Source organism: Thamnophis elegans, chromosome 4 (genome assembly GCF_009769535.1).
Source record: "Thamnophis elegans isolate rThaEle1 chromosome 4, rThaEle1.pri, whole genome shotgun sequence".
NCBI lineage: Eukaryota > Metazoa > Chordata > Lepidosauria > Squamata > Colubridae > Thamnophis > Thamnophis elegans.
In genome coordinates this window covers 67,048,932-67,070,952 of record NC_045544.1, presented here as the reverse complement: position 1 = coordinate 67,070,952, position 22,021 = coordinate 67,048,932, and the positions used below count along the sequence as shown (strand labels likewise).

Sequence of the window (22,021 nt, the reverse complement as noted above, 5' to 3'; positions counted from 1 at the left end):
TCAACATCTTTGTTGAACAGATATTCTCTAGCTTAGTCTGAAATGCAAGACATGCTTGGCTTAGTCTGTGTGTTTTGGCAAGTGAATGCTTGGTTCTGACTGTCAGTTAGGTGAAAGACTGTCAGAATATTTTATGAAAAAAATGTTTCAGGATGAACCTGCCAACATAATCTGCTCAGCTGCACAAGCTACCTGCTGGGACTTCTTCAGACATAACCACCGATTATAATGAAATATCTCAAGAAGAGTCTTTGATTTAGTTTCTCTAGTCTTTTTCATTGCCTTCCAGACTGTATTGGGAGATTTCTTAAATTCCCTAGAGTAGTTTTGGTGAGGTACAAAGGGAAATTATGTTACATGCTGAAGAGAATTTTCCCCCCTGTAATTATGGTATCACCTAATTCTCAACTTCTTGCCACAATTTCTTGCATCCATTACCTATTGGCGAATGGATCTGGAAATATTTTCCTCACATTACTTGAGTTAAGGGTTTCCCTAATACTGAGTGCTGCAGTGGACTAGTTGCAGCTTCTCAATGCTCCTCAGGGGTCACCCCACATAGAGTGCATTGCAGTAGTCCAGCCGGGAGGCAACTAAGACACGAGTGACTGTGAACAGGTTTAGCAGCTAAGTGAGGACTTAAACACTGACCTCCATGCCCCACAAAGGGTAAAAATGGGCCTGATTCTTTAGAGTTTAAGTTCAAAGCATCCATCTCATCCCTTATTAAAAACCCAAAATCTTTAAAAATGTAAAAATTTAAGCCAGTAGTGCCCTTCCCAGAGGTTCTCTGGAAATCCCCAAAGAGATGCTGATGTGTCTACTGGTCTTCTGTGGGCTATCCACTTCTACTTTTAGAACTACTTCTTGCTCTAGTTTTCAAGAATAAAGAAAGAAGTAACAGAAGACAAAGCAATACCCATAGTGACTTGGGATGTTTATGAATTAGAATTATAAAAACAAGCTATAATGCAAAGAGGAATCTTCAGTGTCAGCTATTTGCTAATCCCCCAGCTCTGCCAATTTTCTCTATAAAGATGCAGAAAGACCACTGAGCGTGTTCATGAGTAATGCACATTAGGGAGGTAAATTGAAATTATACTGCACTGCACATTGACAAATAGTTTCTCTATTTGGCTATGCTTTCTTTTAATGACTCAAACTCAGTCGTAGGATCAGAATGACATCCAATAGTTATGTAGTTACCAGTTCTGTGAAGCTTGGAGTTATGAATTCTGCATTAAAAAGAAACCTCAAATTGTGGTGACACAGAAATGTTGTATAGATAGGTGTTCTGTAAATTGAGCAGGCTCACATAATGTTAACTAATATTCAAGATTCATATAATTTGTCTAGCTGCAAATTTTGTTGAAAAGGTCTGGCTAAGGCTATAATTCCTTTTCTCTTCCTCCTTTGGTGAAAAGGAATTGTGAATAAAATTAGATTTACGGAAGGAAAGAGAATAGATGCTATTTTTCATTTGTAGAAATGCTTTTTGGCATTTAGTGCATTTTGTCTTGATTAATAGCCCTACTTTCTCAGGCCACTATCATGGTTCTCTTTGTGTATATGTAAATGTGTGTGTGTGTGTGTGTGTGTGTGTGTGTGTAAGTGTTTTTATGCTACTGGTAGTCCTTGACATGATAAAATTGAGATCAGAATATCTTTTGCTAAGGAAGGTGGTTGTTAAGTGAGCTGCACCCAATTTTGCAACCTTCTTTATCACAATAGTTAATCAAATCACTGCAGTTAAGTGACTCACACAATTGTTAAGTAAATCCGGCGTCCCCCATTGACTTTGCTTGCTGAAGCAGGCTGGGAAAGTTGCAAATGGCGATCATACGACCCCGGGATGCTACAACTAAATATACTGCAAATATACTGTATGTCAGTTGCTAAGCACTCAAATTTTGATCATGGTACTGTGGGGACACTGCGTTGGTTGCAGGGGTGGGATTCAGCTGGTTTGGACTGGTTCAGGTGAAGTGGTAGTTCTGGTGAGCAGTTGGCCCCACCCACCTGCCCCTGCCCTTTCCTGTCCCATATTTCCCTGGTTTTTTAGCTCAGCTGATTCGTGCGGCACAGCAGATTGCTGCGCATCAGCTGTTTTACTCACCAGTGCTGACATAGAAGGTAAGTTTTTAAGCTTAAAATGGACGGTTTTTGAACTCTATGCGCATGTGCACGCTCACCAAACCGGTTGTTAAATTGGTTGCATCCCACCATGGTTGGTTGTAAGTGCAAGAACTGATTGTAAATCACTTTTTCCAGTGGCATTGTAAGTTTAAGCGGTCATTAAATGAACGGTTGTAACTCAAGGACTTCAATCAATATCAGATCTTAGGGAAAGTTTATTATAAAGCAGGAGTGATGCAGCCCAACCTTATTTCTTTTCCTAACAATGAATTTCATTTTAGGACAACGAGGCATGGAATGTGCTAATAAAATGGAGTTGAACATCCTTATGCATTTTTTTGAGCCAAAATTGATCACGGCTTACGCTCTCACCCCACCCAATTTGGGATTGTATGAGTTACCGAAGATAACTTCTTAAAATAGAAAGTCCTGTGTTTTTTTAAAATGAGATAATGTGAAGCATTCTGTTTTTTATAACAGACACATTTCATGGGATTATTCTGACTTGTCTTCAGATTATAAAAAGAAATCCATTTTGATGATTGCATTTAATGTTAACATCCAAGTATAACTGTGTAGGAAGAATCTTTGTACACTTGTAGTAAATAGAGAAACCCAAGTGCTTAGTGGTGTTTTGGTTTTTTTAAATAGACTTTATGGATGCTATCATCATTTTTTTCTCTTTCATTTTCAGCTGTGGGATCTACTACAGAAATTACAGTTCATAATGACTTATATTGCTCCTTGGCAAATTGCCTGGGGCTCTTCTTTCCATGTGTTTGCTCAGCTCTTTGCAATACCTCATATCCTTTTAAGAAAGCTCTTCGGTGTTTTGTTCTGTATTCAGCCTGAGGCCTGTGAGTAATTTATACAGACCACCATTGTTTTGTTTTGTTTTGTTCTTTTTTTTAAGTGCATCATTCCAAGAAGATTAGCTAAGTACAATACTTGGGAAAATGACATCTATGTTATTGAATAGATAAAAGTAAGGTAAGATAGGAAATGAGAAATGTGTTTCATTATTAGTTGTGCAATTGTATATGTAATTAAAAAAGGATAGTAGGTCTCTGATACTTTCACATTGTATAAACAATTTTCTGCCAAGTTGAGAAAAATCTTTTCCCCCTTTTAAGGTTTCATATTTACATACTAGATGAAATACTTTCTAAATGATAGGGAAAATGCATTTTAAAGGTTACAGTACTCTGGCAGATTACATTGTATTTATTTTTTCTTTATTGGGAATTTGCAAGCCTTTTTTCCTTTCATTTCAGGTGAACATTTGTATGGGTTGAATCTTTGAATATGTGTGCATTTAAAAGCACTATTTTTAAGAAAAACCTGAGATAGCAGTATTAACCTCAAGGATAAATATTCAACTTATTAGAGGCAGAGAAACCTGTAACATTTACATTAGTTGCTCATTTCACTATTTGGTATGGACTTCTCCGAGAGTTTTGCTGCCTTCCACTAATCTTTTCCATTTGTTTCCTGTGCCTTTCCCCCCTCCTACACTTAATGATGACTTTCTGTCCCAAATTACCATGAATTATGACTTCATTGTGTTGTAGCTTCAATATTTTCATTACATCAAATTCTAAATAATCAGGGTTCTTCTTTAGTTCTTACGCATTACTTTGTTGCATCTATCTTGGGAAGGAAACTAAGTAAATCAGGAGGCACCTAAAGGACATTGTAAAATCCAGTGAATTTACTATTTATGCTACCTTAACTTGAAGTTTTCAGACTCTGCAATGCTTTTCTGTCAGACTCTGGCCACTGCAATCTTTTCTACCCCCTTGAGTCCATTTCTAGGGAGTGTCATTTTTCTCACATCATACGCCAGACCAGTCAAGTTCTGGGAAAGAAATTACAAGTAAGATAAAAAGTATTATAAATGTATTCTCTTTTTTATTCAAAATGTGGGGTTTAAACGAAATGTAGTTCAAAATATCCTAGAGCTTTCTCTAGACTATGGGGATTACTTTACTCCTTTTGTGATTGTTCGTGATACCTTTCACTAATGGTTTTTGATGGCATGTTAGCCATTTTTTTAAAAAAAAATTGTATATTTAAACAGCCCAAAATGGGGGGGGGGGCTTGAAGGCCTCCTGCACCAACCTGGAAGCAAAAACGTACTTCTGACTACAACCACTTTATCAACTTTGCCATCTACAAAAGCATTCCCATGCTGTTCTTTGGTCTACAGTCAGATGTATTATCCATCTTCCTTCTTTACTCATAGTGTTACCATCCTGTGTCGATTAAAACTTTTTGCCTTCCTCCATTCTCAGTGTCAGAGTTCCATAATCTTCTATATTTTATATATAACAGAATTTCAGAGTTGCAAAACACTGAAGTCGGAAGAAATGTGAGAAGATGCCCTAGGAGCATAATTTGAGAAGCCACATTCATTTTAAGTACATTTCATATGCAACAACATTCATAATTCATATCCTACATAGTGTACCTAAATGCTTCAGTAGCCTTTCTAATATATTGTAGCTAGGATCCATAACCACAAAGATATGTCCATTTGCCAAACATTCCTTGTCACTGTTTGTCCACTGTCGGAAACCATAGTGTACTTTCAATGAAATCGCAGAACTGTGATCAAAATAATAATGTCAAATGAGCTTTAAAAATTTTTTTTGTTTCCCTTAGGTTCATGATATGATTAAAAAAATAATAGCTAACAATATATTAAAAAGCTGCCCAGTGTGGTTTTGATACAAGAGGGGTAGCAAATAAATTTAATAAATAAAATAGTTGTGCAAGATTCATGAAATAAATGAATTATTATTATTTATTAAATTTATATGCCGCCCAACTCCTAGTGACCCTAGACAGTTTAGAAATTGTTAAAAACATTAAAAACAAGAAAGCAATGCAAAACACAAAAAGGAACAAAAGAGGCAGAGATAACAAAACCAGATGGGAACAAAGAAAAGGAAGAAAAAGTGGGAACTTCAATCATGCTTGCCAAAGGCCTGGGCAAAGAGCCAGGTCTGTTGGGCCATTTGAAACACTAGTTGTGGTTTTGCACACATATTACTATTTTTTAACTGGCTACAGTGTTTACTTCAATAATTTACTGTATAAATTCATAACATGTTTTGGTCCCATTAAACAAGATTTTTTTTTTAAAAAAAACAATCTTAACAAATATTGATGCAAAAACTCATTGTGACGAAGTGTCATTTTAGAAGAGACATTCCTTCCCCTGCCTCACATTTTGACAGATGCTTCCATCCTCTAAAGCCAGAGAGAATGCTTTCTGCGTGCAGATGGAATTGATTAATCAATCCAAATTCATACAATTAATTTCGATTTCTTTAATTGGCTGACAGCCTTCACTTCAAAGCATTTGTTCAAAAGTCGTTCCTGGTGGAATACATGCCTTTCCTGTAATGATTTCAATGGTGCATATGCACATGTAGTCCCAATGTTAATCATAGTTTACAAGAATAATTTACCCATTTTGAATTGCTGTCTGCTCCAATTTAAAGAATTATCACCCGTGTGGTGGAGACCAACCTGATAAAGGAAGGAAAGAATCAAATCTAGTTAGGACCATGATATATCTAATCTCCAGCGCCTTTTCTCTCTGTATCATCTTTACTCTTAAGGAGCTGCAGGCACTCTGATTTCCTCAAATACTGAAAACTGAAATAGAAACAGGAAAATATTTTTCTGCATTGTTTGTCCCTGAGGAGCAATGCGGTAGGAACAATAACAAAAGTTTGGCTTACATAGTTTTAGGCAATGGAGTTATCCTTATGTGTGCGAATATCAAAGGAACTTTAAAGAAAGAACTTGTATGTTTGGATAGGGTAAAAAAGAGTTTCATGTTCTAGTTTTAAATCTGACTTACTTTGCAAGCCTAAAATCAGCTTTTAAATTCTGTATGGTGAACTCATTCCTCAGGTGCTGATCTTGGTGTAACTAAAACAACACAGTTCATGCATGAGAGAAAATGAAAAACAAAATTGATGTAACCATTGTTGATGTAGAAAAGCACAACCGTGGTCATTGCCTTTGGAATGATGACAGGCTGTGTAAATGTAAGATTACACTAGTGCAAAAATGTAAGGTTAAAGGGAAGTAGAATGCAGTTTATTGAAAGAAGATATGGCTGAGGTCTCCACAGTCAGCATGTTTGGAACCCTGCCCTGAATATTAAAGTTTACTATTAGTAAACTTTCAACCATTGTGTGTGAACTCTCAACATTACATGGTAAATATTATCCATGATGTCTAAATCCCTAATCGGGTGCATACCAATTTTGATGGAATTATTATTTCAGATTTCCCAATGATTGACTGACTGATAACTGATTCTTGATTTGTAGGGTCAAAATATCTACATCCATTGAGTGTAGCATAAATTAAATAGTAAAAGAAAGCACTTAGGCCCTTAATCTCTCTTAAAATAATAGTAATTTTGTGTGTTTATTGAATACCACATTTAATGGTTGGAACCCCAGAGTCGACGTATTTTCACAATCAAAACTGGAAGTATCTCAAGTAGCTTTGCACTACACTAGAGCAGGGATGTCAAACTCAAGGCCCACAGGCCGAATCCAGCCCAGGGGTGCTTAGATCTGGCCCATAGAGCCACTCTGGATACAGAGAAGAAGTGGCCCATGGTGTATCTACCAGTGAAAAACGGAGCTTGGGAGGGCTGCATGCAGCCTTTTTGAGCTCCATTTTCGGCTGCAACGGCTTCCTGCAACCCTCTGCCAGCAAAAACAGAGCTCTGTTTTCACTGGCAGAGGGCTTGGGACACCACTGGCACCCCCAACAAAAGGGTTTTGACGTTAAAGAAAAACTGAAGCAGACAAGGAGTTGCGGCTTCAGATATAATTAGTCTTGAGGTATTAAGCAATTTTGATTTGTTGTTGTTTTTGTCTGATATTACTTCCCTTCATCTTATTAGTTTTTCCAACCTGGAACCATAACTGTGCTGCATGCTTTTAACCACTTTTGTGGAGGCAGTCAGTGGGAAAAACAGTTCAGAAGGAAAACTTAGTTTTTTTAAGGCTGCCATGTTTGTTGTTAAACAGAGATGGACATTCTTTTTTCAGTCCAAGGACTCTCTCTTCTTCTGTACTATTTTGAAGGGATTGTCAGAGGAGCACACTGGTGAAATGATGACATCACCAAAGTTAGCAAAATTGATAATACAAGACCATTGGGGGGTGGTGATTAGGAATGTGCTTCATTTTGCCCCTTGAATACTCCCCCCACAAGAAAAAATGGCCTAAACTTCAAGAGACCTGCAATGGATGCCGTAAGCTTTCTGCAAAGTTTAAAAACCAATTTTAAGCTTAACCTTACCTTAGAACAAAAAGTGGAAGTCTCATATGGAGCCTCATGATGTCCATTAGTTGTCCACTCTGATCTGAAATGTAGACTGGATATGGATCTCTCAGATCACAGAATAGTTGGCTCCTAAAAAAAAAACCTCTCGAGCTTTCCGGAAATGCTGTAAACGTTTGGCAATGTTTTAAAAGTTTTTCATAAATCAGAAATAGAGCATTGAATTATTGTTATTTAGGTCTCTGTCAAGTATATATGGGCAGGTCAGTGCAGTAAAGATGCTTGCTGAGACATAAACTGTTTGAACCCGTTGATCAATCACATTATCTAGATGGTATGTGTTAGCCCTTTGCCATGAATATGAATGCTACATTTATTGTAAGGCTACAGTGACAGAATCTTGCATATTTGATAGTATTTCTTCCTTCCTTTATCTTTACTTTCCATAAAACTAGGGGGGGTACCTTCTGAGATGGCTTCACACACCTCTTCTGTTTCTGTACAGCTCTTCCTCCTATCTTCTAAGTTCATTCCCTGATACTATTACAGTATCAAACAATTCCCAAATAATCTTTATATCAAAAAGTAAGAAAGACCCACTCCAATACTAGTTTATATCTTTCTCCCCACTTGTGGATTCCCCTTATTCTTCATCAAGGACATTCCAAGACAAAATTTAGACGATCCCATGATTTGTTACTACAGCCTAGGACAGTGATGGCGAACGTATGACACGCATGCCTAGGTGGCACGCAGCGCCCTCTCTGTGCGCACGTGAGCTGTCACTCCAGTTCAGCTCCACTGCGCATGTGCACACGCCTTCTGCTGGCCAACTGGTCTTTGGGTCTCTGTCGTGCATGCGTGTGTGCTTGGGAAGGGCGCATGTGGGGGGCTGCACACGCATGTGGAGTGGCTGGGGCACATGGGGGCATTCATGCATGCGCGGGGGCAGGGCATGTGCAGAGGCACGTATCAGGGTGCCTGTGCATTGCATTTTGGGGGTTCAGGCGCGTGCATGTGTTGGGCACTTGATCCAGAAAAGGTTAGCCATCACTAGCCTAGGATCTTTTCCCCATCTTCCCTCCTGGGGAATGCTATTTTCAGGTCACATTTTTAGATGAAACATAGCAAGCAAAAGATGAATGAAGAACTCTGGTGCCATGGTCAGTAGAAATCCTGTATCCCAATCAGATTAAAAAGGGAAATCTTATTCATTATGAATACATGAAATCTCACATAGTACTATTAAAGAACTCCCCTCTATAAAACTATTAGAATCAGAAGGATACTGATGTTTTAGAAGGCAAGACTCCAAGAAAAGGCAATCGTTGAAAAGGAGATTCATGCGTGCATTTGTCAATGTAGAGGGCATAGGAAGTGATCTTGAATAAAAACAAGTGGAACCAGTACGAAAGCAAGGATCAGATAAGAGGGGTTTGAGCCCACACTAAGAAATTAACTTGAGAAAACATCTCGGGACCACCATCCCCGTTCATTTAAAGATAAAGTGAGGAGGGGTGGAAGCACATTTAGTCTCCCAAAATTCTATTACTGCAGCTGTTGCAATGAAAGTAATCCTGACTTGTATATGGAATTGGTTTCTTCATCTGGTTTATCTTGCAGGGCTGACAGTTATTTGAATCAATTCCTTAGATCCAAGTATCTAGAATTGTTATTGAACTTGCTAGACAGACTTTACTTCCCTATAAATTATAGCTGCACTGGTTCCCCCCTCCAACCTCTGGTATTTTTAACATTACATTTTCTAAATGTTTCAGGGCTTTATATTTACGTATATCAATATATTTTTATTGATCTGCAGTCAAAGACCAAAAATATAAACCAATAACACTGATCACAGGCTGTCCTTCAAAGTAGCCAAATGGCTATCCTTGCTATTTGTCATTAGGACAGTCTATTGATAATATAACTGGAGTCTTGCTTTCCTGCTTCTTAGGCATTTTTTTTCTCAGGCTGTTTTCAGCTTCTGCTTTCATCTACCAATTCTTTTTCCCTCCCTGAATGTATTTTTAGTCTCATATTGCTACTAAATCTATTTTTGCAACTGCTTTGATGGCAGGCTTCTTAAATTATTAATGAAATTGTTTGTCACTTCATCGCTTCATGATTTATTTGCCCATGTTTTTCAAATAATATATAATGCTAAATGACTGTGGCTGGACTGTTGTGTAAAAAAGGTATTGATAGGCGTATTTCTGCAGTTGAGCAAATGATAAAAGTAGCATTTCCCTTGAGGCTGCATATCACTAGGAGTCTAGTTAAAATGCACCATCACATCAGATTCAGCCGGTTCTCTCAGATTTGGGTGAACCAGTAGCAGCAGCTGCGGGAGGCTCCACCCACCCACCCTGATGTAATGTGCAGGCGCAGAAGGCGATGCGCAGGTGCAGCACATGCAAGTGAAGTGATCACATTTACGAACAGGTAGGGAAGGTAGTGAATCCCACCGCTGCATCACATATGGATTTACAGATATGTAAATCTGTAGCCTGTAGCTTCTTCCTTGGCTAGAGATCTATAGCCAAGGAAGAGATAAATCAGCTTTGTCCTGAAAAAGGGGTGGGGTGTGAATCTTCTCTCTACCCTGTTGCCCACACTGGGCACAGAATGCTCCTATCAGGGCTGCAGACCAGCTGGCAGAGCCAGCTTTTAAGGCTCTTCCCGAAGGAGGCCAGGAGTGTGGGAGCTGACCTCACCTCCAGTGAGAAAATATTTTAGAGGGCAGGGCCACAGCAGAAACCACTCTTTTCCTGCACCCTGCTACAGAGGTGGTATTCAGGTCCTGGAGAATCGGTAGCAAAAATTTTGAGTAGTTTGGAGAACCGGCAAATAGGCTGGCTCCGCCCCCCTCTGCCTCCCAGCCGATCTTCTTTTGTTGCCCTGAACATGAGAATGGAGCTGGAAAACAGGTTAGTGGGGTGGGGAGGGAATGGGAATTTTGCAGTAACCTTCCCCCAGGAGTGGGGAGGGAATGGGGATTTTGTAGTAACCTTCTCCTGCCATGCCCCCCAAGCCACGCCCCCCAAGCCATGTTATGCCCACAGAACCGGTAGTAAAAAATTTGAATCCCACCACTGCCCTGCTAGTTGAAATTTTTCAGCAGGTGGGATTTGACAGGGGGTCAACCATTCTCCAAAGCGCCAGAAGGCAAGACAAGAAGCAATAGATGGAAACTAATCAAGGAGAGAAGCAACCTAGAACTAAGCAAAAATTTCATGACAGTTAGAGAATTTAATCAGTGGAACTCCTTGCCACCCAAAGCTTTGAGTGCATCAACACTGGAGTGTATGTATGTATGTATGTATGTAAGTATGTATGTATGTATGTATGTATGTATGTATGTATGTGGCACCCATCTTACCACAGTTACATCTAACCTAAAACATAACAAGTTAAAATCAAACATTAAAACTAAAGACACATGGGAAGGGTGGGGGCGGAATGGCGGGGGAGATGAGATCTGTTATTACTCAATCAACCATTTCTATTTCGCTGGATCACCGTCGACTGGCAAAGCCACATCTTTAGGCCCTTGTCACTAGACATCTTGCATATTTAGTCATTATGTGAGGCAAATTTTACCCTATGCTGCCACATTAGAAACTTCCATGGGTTAATAAAACATTTCTTATGCTGCTCCCATGGAAATGGAGATTGAATAAAATTTGGCCAACCGGATGATTGTACTCAAGTGAAAAGCATATGGTCCTCTAAATGTTTTGGGACTGCAATTCTAATTGACCTTAGTCATCATAAATAAAATAAGGAATAATGGGATATGTAATTTAGTAAGATCCGAAGCGTCACAGTTTTCTTATCCCTCACTGCTACAGCAACATTTCTCTCAGCATGGCATATTTGTATCCATTAAGCCGCAACATTCCTCTGCAGGCACACAGTCAAATTGTGCTATACGTCAGTGCCACGCTGAAACTGCCTTTGTTTTCCTGACTGTGAACCTCTTCTTTTTATTTGACATATTCTTCGACTTGTTCTTTATTTTTGAAAAGAGAAATGCTGTAGCCTAAAGTCATAAGACTTTAAAAACAAATTAACATTTGTTCCCTTTTGGCAGCTAGTTTAATAAAAGAGGTTCAGCCATCAGCTCTCTGTTTTATTGCTATTGTTCTTCTCTTGTTGCCGCTTGTAAAACCGCACCATAATTTTCACTCGATTTCTTTTCCTGTTATGTGATTTATTGTAAAAGGCAGCCTTAGAGAGGTACCATATTCCACAATATATACTATATACTATATATAGGTCTCTAGTTATTCAGGTTTTCTCCCACATAGAATTGGAGATGTCTTGGCGACGTTTCGACGAAGTCTCATTCGTCATCTTCAGGCTACTTCAGGCTTGGTGCTTCCAGGAGCAATGTGAGATCTCGGCTGTTTCTTCCTTTTAACTGCCAGTGGGGGTTTGAACTGATTGGGTGGGAGCTTGGCTGTGTCCTGATTGGGTGGAGGTGTGTCCTGATTGAGTGGAGGTGTGTTCTGATTGTTTGGGGGTTTGTGTTTCATGTAAGGATAGGAGGGGTTTAAGGAGGCTAATTGTGCATTTGCAGTCTGGCTTCTGGTCCTCGGTCATGCCTCCTCATCAGTTTGTGTTTTTGTCTGTTTTCTTTGTGGATGTTTGGTGGTGATATTCTGTGTGGCTCTTGTGAGTGTGGGCCTGGTGTCATTCATCATGTTTGGGACTCGTTTATCAATAAGGGCAGGCTTCCAAATGACTGGCAGGTGGGAGGTATCGTACCGCCTGTTCATGCTGTGTGGGCGTTTTTCTATTTCAATCACTTCTCTGATTATTTGGTTGTTGAAATGTTCAGCCTTGGTGATAGTTTTAGTCTTATTAAAATCAATTTTATGTCCTGTGGCTTTAAGGTGTTGGACCAGAGAAGAAGTTGGTTCCTCTTTTCTGATTGCGTTTTTGTGTTCTTCAATGCGTGCACTTATTCTTCTGTTGGTTTGTCCGATGTGTGTGGTGGGGCAGGTGGGGCATGGGATTTCATATACTCCTTGATTTTCTAACTCAATTTTGTCTTTGGGGTTTCTTAGGATGGTGGATATTTTTCGGTCTGTGCAGAATGCTGTCTTGATGTTGTGTTTGCGGAAGATTTTGCTGATTCTGTCTGTGGTGCCTTTTATGTATGGGAGGAGGGCTTTTCCGTTTTCTTGTTCTCTGTCCTGGATTTTAGTGGGGGTTTCTTCTTGGATTAGGTTGGTGATCTTATTTCTTTGGAATCCATTGGATGTCAGTACGTTAGTGAGAGTGTGTAGTTCGGTTTTTAGGTGTTGTTCATCAGCTAGGCATTTTGTTCTAGAGATGAGTGTCTTGGCTACGGAGTTGATCTGGGCTGGGTGGTGGTGTGAGAGTGCGTGCAGATAGCGGTTAGTGTGTGTTTTCTTCTGGTAGATGGTGTGTCCTAGGGAGCCATTAGATTTCCTGTAGACTAAGACGTCCAGGAAGGGAAGTTGGTTGTTTACTTCTGTTTCCATGGTGAACTGTATTTTGGGGTGTAGGCTGTTGAGGTGTGTAAGGAAGTTTTCCAGTTTTTCTTTCCCATGTGGCCAGATTATGAAAGTGTCGTCTACATATCTGAGGCAGAGTTTGGGTTTGTGATCAGATTTTTCTAGAGCTTGGGTTTCAAAGTTTTCCATGTAGAGGTTGGCAATGACAGGTGAGAGGGGTGATCCCATGGGTGCTCCTTCTATCTGTTTGTATTTTTGTCCATTATAAATAAAGTATGTGTTAGATAGGCAGTGGTTGGTCAGATCAAGGATGTGTTTGGGGAGGGGGGGTGTATTTGTTTTGGATAGCTGTCAAGTCTTCTTTGATTGGCACTTGGGTGAAGAATGATACAACATCAAAGCTCACGAGTAGGTCGCTGGGCTGTAAGTTTTGTTTCTTTATGATCTCTATGAAGTGGAAAGAGTTTTTTACATGTGAGGTGATGGAATCTGCATAGGGCTGTAGTTGTTTGGCGAGAAATTTGGCTAGATTTTGTAAAGGTGAGCCTATGGAGCTGACTATTGGTCTAAGTGGAGTTCCTTCTTTGTGTATCTTGGGGAGACCATAGAGCTTGGGGCATCTGGATGATTTCTCTCTGGGAATGATTCTTTGCTGGATCTCTTCACTGATGGGGGAGGCTTTTATTTTGGATCTAGTGGTTTTTTCCAGGTAGGTGGTGGGGTCCGTGTTTAGGGGTTTGTATGTGGAGTCTTGGAGTAGGTTGGTTAATTTGGTTTGGTAGCCAGAAGTGTTCATAACCACCGTGGCATTGCCCTTGTTTGCTGGTAGGATTATTATGCTGGTGTCTTCTTTCAGGTTATGTAGTGCTGTCTGTTCTTCTTTGGGTAAGTTGCTTTTGGGTGGCTTGCTGGTGCAGAGGATGTTGGTGATTTTGGATCTGATTCTGTTAGCGTCGTCAGGGTTGATTTTGGTCAGGCTGGTTTCAACTCCGCATATAATGGTTTCAGTGGGGATGTATTTGGGGGCAACTGCAAAGTTGAATCCTTTTGAAAGGACATTGGTTTCGGCTTTGGTGAAGATCCTATCTGAGATGTTATGCACTGTTTGTTTCATGTGCGGCTGTGTGGGGGGAGGGGTTGGTTTCTGGCATTCTTTTAGTCTTCGGAGTTTGTTGATGTGTGTTTCTGTCTTGAGGGTGGTCTCTGTTTCAGCTCTCCAGTGGCGAGTTGTTTCGATTTGTCCCAAAGTGTGGGGTGGATCTTGTTGCTGAATTGGAGGTGAAGACTGAGGAGATCTTTGTTGATTTGGTCTAGGAGGAATCTTTTCATGTGAAGTTCGTTTCTGATTAGGGCCAATTCTGTTCTTTTCAGGATGCGTTTGGTGGCTGCAGAGTTGGAGTGGAATTTCAATTGGAATCGTGTGGGGATTAGGTTTTGATCTCGGCAGTTGCGTAGGAATGCGAGGTCACATAAAATGGAAGCTCTTTGGACTTCACGTTTTTCATAGGTCCTAGTCAGATGGTGGGTTTCCTCCCCGTAGAGGTTTGATATTTGTTTTCTGAGGTTTTCGCGGGTGTTAGTATGTAGATCTCTAGTTATTTGGGTTTTCTCCCGCGTAAAATTGGAGATGTCTTGGCGACATTTCGACGAAGTCTCATTCATCATCTTCAGGCTACTTCAGGCTTGGTGCTTCCAGGAGCAATGTGAGATCTCGGCTGTTTCTTCCTTTTAACTGCCAGTGGGGGTTTGAACTGATTGGGTGGGAGCTTGGCTGTGTCCTGATTGGGTAGAGGTGTGTCCTGATTGAGTGGAGGTGTGTTCTGATTGTTTGGGGGTTTGTGTTTCATGTAAGGATAGGAGGGGTTTAAGGAGGCTAATTGTGCATTTGCAGTCTGGCTTCTGGTCCTCGGTCGTGTATGTATGTATGTGTGTGTGTGTGTGTGTGTGTGTATGTATGTGTATATATATATGTATAGATGACGTATAGTATATATATAGTATATATATAGTATATATATATATATGTATAGATGACGAATGAGACTTATACATACATACATACATACATACATACATACATACATACATACATATATATATATATATATATATATATATATATATATATATGTAGGTCTCTAGTTGTTCGGGTTTTCTCCTGCGTAGAATTGGAGATGTCTTGGCGACGTTTCGACGAAGTCTCATTCGTCATCTTCAGGCTGGAAACACCAAACCTGAAGTAGTCTGAAGCAGCCTGAAGATGACGAATGAGACTTCGTCGAAACGTCGCCAAGACATCTCCAATTCTACGCGGGAGAAAACCCGAACAACTAGAGACCTACATACTAACACCCGCGAAAACCTCAGAAAACAAATATATATATATATATATATACCGTATTTATCGGCGTATAACACGCACCGGCGTATAACACGCACCCCCCATTTTAACACAAAAATTTGAGTAAAATTTTTTTTCATTAAAAATAAATGACTTGGAAGCTCGGAACTTAATGTTGGATTAAAATTTATAACATTAGAACATGAATTATAACATTAACTCCTCTTAAAAGGCAAATATGAAATGAAAAAACACCTCTTTGAGCAAAAAAACTTAATCAGAATCACTGCTTTTTGGAAAACCAAAAACCTCTTCCTCATCTTCACTCTCTCCCTCTTTTTTCCCTTCCTTCCCCCTTCCTCTTGCCTATCAACTTCATCCTCTTTGTCTTTCTGCTCTTTCCCTCTCTTCCCCTTTTCTTCCTACCTCCTTCCTTCTCCCTCCCTTCTTCTTTTTCTTCCTTTCTTCTTCCATCTTCCTCCTTCTCCTTCCATTCTTTCTCCTTCCATCCATCTTTTCTCCTTCCATCTTCTCCCCCCCTCCCTTCTTCTTTTCCTCCCCCGTCCCTCCTTCCTTCCTCTCCTTCCCTTTCTCACACACAGGAAGGGGAGGGGGGCTATCTAGTCGCTTTCACAGCATAATTTCTTTATCTAACTTTTAAAAAACAGTGTGCAAATCAAACGAGATTTTCGTAACCTGCGAAGCACCAAGTTATATTATGTTGTTACAAATTCGCAGCTACTCCATTCTTTCTGATAGGGAACTACATTTCCCAAGATGCCTCAGGTCCTCAAAGCGCTGAATGCAGCTTTGCAATTGACTCCAGCGAGGCCTGGCAGCCGCCGGCTGGGGTGGTTGTCAGGGCGATGCGGAGCGGACGCGCTGTTTGTTACTGCTTCCAGCAATCAAGACGGAGAAGGGAAGCGACTGAAACGGACGCTGGCCTCGCTCTCCTGCTGCGGCTTCTGTTTCAGTAGGGAAGAAAACTTCCTTTCGCTTCCCGAATTTGACTGGGTCCCGGGGCTTCTGCCGGGCGGCAGAAGCCCGGGAAGCGAAAGGAAGTTTTCTTCCCTATTGAAACAGAAGCCGCAGCAGGAGAGCAGGGCTGCTGCCGGCCGTTTCACCTTGCGCAGCGAATTTGACTGGGTCCCGGGCTTCTGCCACCCGGAGTATCGGCGTATAACACGCAGGCAGGGTTTAAGCTTGCAATTTTAGTTTTAAAACTGCGTGTTATACGCCGATAAATACGGTATGTATGTATATATATATATATATATATATATATATATATATATATATATATATATATATATATATATATGAATGACACATACACAATTAGTCCTCAACATATGACTGATTGCCTAATGATTGTTCAATGTTATGACAAACCCCTCAAAAGCTAAGGATGACCTGTTTTTGAAGTTACAATGGCCACACCTCTCCCCGTGGTCACATGATCACATTTGGGGCACCTAGCAACCAGCTCATCTTTACAGTCATTTGTGATGTGTGACCACAATTTGTGACCTTTCTTTGCCGGTTTCCAGGAAAAAACACTCAAAATTGATTTGCATAACAACTGTTTTTTGCTTAATAACCATTGCATTCGCTTAGTGACTATCATAAAAAATGTCAAAAAATCAGGTTTGGTTACGTGATGCATGGGTTTTCTGAATGTTAATTAAAGAATTAATAACTGTAGATTGGTTTTGATTGACCTAAAGTATCTAACATAGAAAAGCCAAAAAATACAATGTGCAATGGAAAGCAGGAGGAGTATATTAATTTTAAATTAGTGCCTGTAATTAACAAAAGTAAATAAGTGGTTGTGAGCTTTAAGAAAATACGAAGAGCCACAGAAATAGAAATACAGTAATTCAACCATTAAAATTTATGCCAGTTTCTTTTTCTTGTTTTCCATTTTTGTCTGTATTTATGTTTTGCATATAAATTTAGTTTGTAACAGCATGATTATGAATAGGAATTGGGAACAGATCCAAGATTCATTTTTTCAATTGATCCCTTTTTAGACAAGTATACTTTCAATGAATTGTAAGGGTCAAACAACAAAGTCAGAGAAGAGGGAGAACCAGAAGATTATCTGTTCAAGTAAAGCAGCATGTCAGGCTTAACGTTTCAAAAATTAAACTATAAGTAAAAGCAAAGTACCTCTTGTAAGAGGCAGAGATTTTGAAAAGAAAAGAATACTTATAATTTAGAAATAAAATTACAAGAAAAGAGCACAATAAATTCCATATATTATTAAACTTTATTTTTTTACAAACATGGTCTTGAATATATGAGTAAGCATTAGGGCTCCAAATTTTAATACCATATTGTGATGGTATGTGGAAAAGACCTTGAGGGACTGGACCAAAGGAACGGTCAGATAAGAGACAGCATAGCCCACAACTGAACAGTGGACAGGGCAAAAGATTCAATATATCATATTTTTCGGAGAATAAGATGCACTGGAGTATAAGACGCACCAAGATTTTGAAGAGACAAATTAAAAAAAAGTTTTTGCACTCTGCAGACTTCCCCAAAACAGCCCATTTTTTGTCAAAAAAAGAGCATGCATAGCCTTATGGAGGCTTCTAGAGTGCTCCTGGAAACCTGGGGGGGGGCAAAATTGAGCAAAAAATGGCCTTTTTCCGCTCATTTGTGCCCTCCCCAGCACCCAGGAATACTCTGGAAGTTTCCTAAAAGTTATGCACGACCATTTTGGTGAAGGGGCAGGGTTTCGGAAGGCAAAAATGCTGTATTCAGTGTATAAGATGCACCAGATTTTCAGCCTCTTTTTTGAGGGAAAAGGGTGCGTCTTATACTCCGAAAAATACAGTAGCTTTACAATAAAGAGTAATTAGCTTCCCTGGTTTAAATCCTATCTGATTTACCTTGAGTGGCCAACATTAGTCTCACAAGTCTGAAAAAAAAAAAACTCTGTCCCTGTCTTCTTTATAGTTCAAGTAAAGGATGGTTCCTTTTGAGCCTCTTGCTCTGCCTATTATTCAGTTGCAGGCTATATTGTCTCTAACCTGACTGTTTCCTTGGTTGCATCTCTTGGCCCAGTCACCCAAGGTCTTTCTCATATGCCGTCACATACATGAATTTGGGCCCCCACTTAGATAGCCACACAAAGTTCAACTCTTCTAGATCAGTGTTTCTGAACCTTAGCTGCATTTCAGCTTTCAAATTCCCAAGTCAGGCATGGTGGGAATTGAAGTCCACACATTTTAAAGTTGTTAAGCTTGAGAAACAGTATTCTTGATCATTTTGGTCTTCTGATTTAGTACAGCCTTATACGATCATCCTAATAAGAAATTTAATAACTTTGCACAGGGGGAAACTGACTTTCCCTTTCTTCATAATCACAACTGGACATGAAAAAAATATTGAGGGTATGGATCTGTCCCTGACTTTTCTGACTTTTAAACAAGATGTCATAAAAGCGAATTGGGAAATTATAATGTTATTCGGATTAATGATGTAATAAACAATGTCTCATCACCATAGGAATGTAATATGAAATAATATTGTGTACAAATACTTTTCCATTTGTTTTTCTAACCATTTTAAAGAAAAATGTGGGTTTTTTTAAAAAAAAAATTCAAAGGAATCATTCAGAATATGCTGCAGAAAATGTTAGAATTTCTATGGACTTCTTTGAACAAACTCCAGAGGGCCTGCACTTAGTTTGTGTAGAATAACTCCACTCATGAAGAAATTCAATTATTGAGCTAATTATCACCCTGACTGAGCAGTATGAACAAAATTCAAAGTAAGAAGCCACTGAAGAAAAGCCAAATTGCTCAGTCGTCCCAGGAGTTATTTTTTTAAAAGAGATCATACCTGACAGCTGGAAGCCCATGGGCGAATATTCAGTTCAGCTTGGAATGTTGAGTATTAGAGTTTAAAGTTGGGAAGATCCTTGTAGCATTTAACATGTTGCTGCCATAACAACAAAGAGATTTAAAAGTGTAAAATAGATATAATCTGTAGTTAAATTACTCCAAAATATTCATGTTTTAGGTTAGTAAATACCACTATTTATATTTTAAAATAGCCATTCTTTTTTAACTAACTAGAGCAAAGCTCAAAGTTAAAAGAATAAAAATCCAGCTTTGGGGTTATTGGCTCTCTTGCTATAAATTGTATTGGGCACTTCTCCCCTCTATGTTACATAATATTCTTCCTGGTAAATCTGTTTTTAAAATATCCTTGCAGTGTTTTAAAGGTGATACTTAAGTTTTGTCACATACAGATGCAACTTATTGTTTATAACCTATATCTGAGGATTTTAGTTTATCTGCTGAAAACAAATGAATTCCAAAATCTTAACTAAAACTACTTGTTCCACTAAACCAGCATTGTATTCATCATCCCTCTCTGTATAAGCAAATCATTTTATCTTTAATAAGTTTATTTTTTTGAAATGGTAATATTAATATTTTCTTTAGATGCAAAGAGACAAACAAGTAATCAAACATTAATGTCTATTAGGCAGTGAAATGCTACGGCTACCATCTAGGGTGAAAAAATATGAACCAATAGATGGCAGCAGAGAACTACAAAAACTCTAGACATTACCATCTAGTGGGCATGTAGATGTTTACAGCTCAAATATGGTAAACCGTATATTCTGCTACCATCCTATGACTGTGTTTTGGGTTTACCTTTTTCTTCATAAGAAAGTGGGAGTGATGTATTTTATTATAAAACTCCTATTCTCCAGTCTCTGAATAGCTTCATTAAATTGATTTGAACTGGAGGTAGCATACTTATTGGGAGGTAAACCCTGCCCTACTATAGAACCAAGACATTCTAAATTCTGCTCTTATCATTCATCTATTTGTTTGTTTATTCCGGTTTATACAGCTGCCCATCTCATATGTGGCTTACAAACATATCAAAACAACAATACAATTAAAAGCAATACAAAAGCATATAAAAACCATCAAAAATGTTATAAAATTCATAGTAGAGTTAACCACATTTAACAGTAACACTCAAAAACAACCAGTGGGCCAGTTCTGCCTCATTCATTGGTTCCCATGCCTGAGGGCAAAACCATGTTTTCAGGATTTTTTTGAAAGACCAGCAGGATTGGGAACAATTTAATCTCTGTGACTTCCTAAGAGAACATTATAAATGCTCAACCATGTGGATATTTTATGCATTTTTAATATTTTTGAACGGAAACTGGTTTTTTTAGCTTTTTCTGGAAAATACACAATGGTTCAAATTTTCTGCCTAGTGATTAACTTTCTTTCCTCCAACTCTGTGGCTTGATCTTTTCTGAGTAGTCATACAGATAAAGCGAAGCTATTGTAATGAATGATCCCACATGTCCTAGTGCAGGGGTATCAAACTCGATTCCATTGAGGGCCGCATCAAGGCTATGTTTGATCGGGGGGGGGGGTATGGCCAGGATGGGCGTGGCCATCTTGACAACACTCATGTCAGGGGTGCCTGTGGTGGCCTAAGTGCTCTGCCAGAGAAAATGGGCTCCCAATCTCTGTTTGGAGGACTGCCCTCCCGAGCTCTGTTTTCACTGGCAGAGGGTTGCTGGAGGGTGTCCCAGCCAAAAATGGAGATTGGGAGCCCATTTTCACTGGCAGAGCCACCGTGGGCCTGTCCTTCGCTGTTTCCAGATCTAAGCATCCTACGGGCCAGATGTGGCCTTCAGTTTGATACCTCTGTCCTAGTGTATGTCTATGATTTATATCTATAATGATTCCAATATGGGCTAGCAGGGCAATTAAGAGAAAACAGAAGGATTTTAAAAAATGAATATACAAAGGGATAAATAGTGAGTAGGTAAGAGGAGGATAATACAGGTAGTCCTCGACTTACGATCACAATTGAACATGTCATTTCTGTTGCTAAGCAAAACAGTTGTTATTCTGTGCCCTGTTTTATGACCTTTCTTGCCACAGTTGTTAAGTTAATCACTGCAGTTGTTAAGTTAGTAACATGGTTCTTAAGTGAATCTGGATTGCTTGTCAGAAGGTTGCAAACATGACCACAGGACACTCCAACTGTGATAAACACATGCCAGTTGCCAAACGTCCCTATAGGGATGCCTCTACGTTCATAAGTGTGAAAAAATGGTTAAAGGTTACTTTTTTCAGAGCTGTTATAAATGGTCACTAAGTGGGTGTAAGTTGAGGACTATCTATGATAGTGCTGAAAATTACTCTTTCACTTCCCAAGCTTTGTTCCATCCAGTGGTGCTGAATTTATTCCCCATAGTCCCCCTGCAGAAGGGCACTCTCTTGATTAAACTGGGGTGTTTTTTCAGGCCTCTGGCAACTTGAGATAACATTTAACCTGTAAAAAAGAAGAGCTAATTTCTGGAGGAGCCAGATTAAAATATGTAAGTATATACAAAATACATAAAGGGTAGAAAGAAGAAATGCCCCTGTTCACCAGCTGACATAATCTATAAGTATCTATCTTCTTTCCAGCACAAAAAGAGTGGACCATTCCAACACAAGATTGGTACTCCAGATTGAAAAGGATGCAGGTAGGAAACAGGATTTATTTTGATGTCTGTTTGTGAGGAATGTTTATTCAACATGCTGAACATATTGAGTTGGATTCAGAGATAGATCGGAGGAAGATATACCAGGAAAACTGTTTGGCAAACTGTTGCAGATGAGCTGCTAAAAGATTCCAAATGTACCAGCTGAGCACATGTCTTGGAGACACTAGTTCTTCTTTGCTT

The 22,021-nt window shown here is 39.4% G+C and overlaps 1 protein-coding gene across 1 annotated transcript in view; it reads left to right on the top strand.

The window, feature by feature from the left end:
* PCNX2 (pecanex 2) overlaps positions 1–22,021 on the top strand; it is a 102,489-nt gene that overhangs the window by 56,306 nt on the left and 24,162 nt on the right. Inside the window, exons 22-24 of the mRNA XM_032214975.1 lie at positions 2,831–2,941; positions 3,885–4,012; positions 21,762–21,820. Of these exons, the coding sequence (XP_032070866.1) occupies positions 2,831–2,941; positions 3,885–4,012; positions 21,762–21,820 (298 nt within the window). The remainder of the gene's footprint in view (positions 1–2,830; positions 2,942–3,884; positions 4,013–21,761; positions 21,821–22,021) is intronic.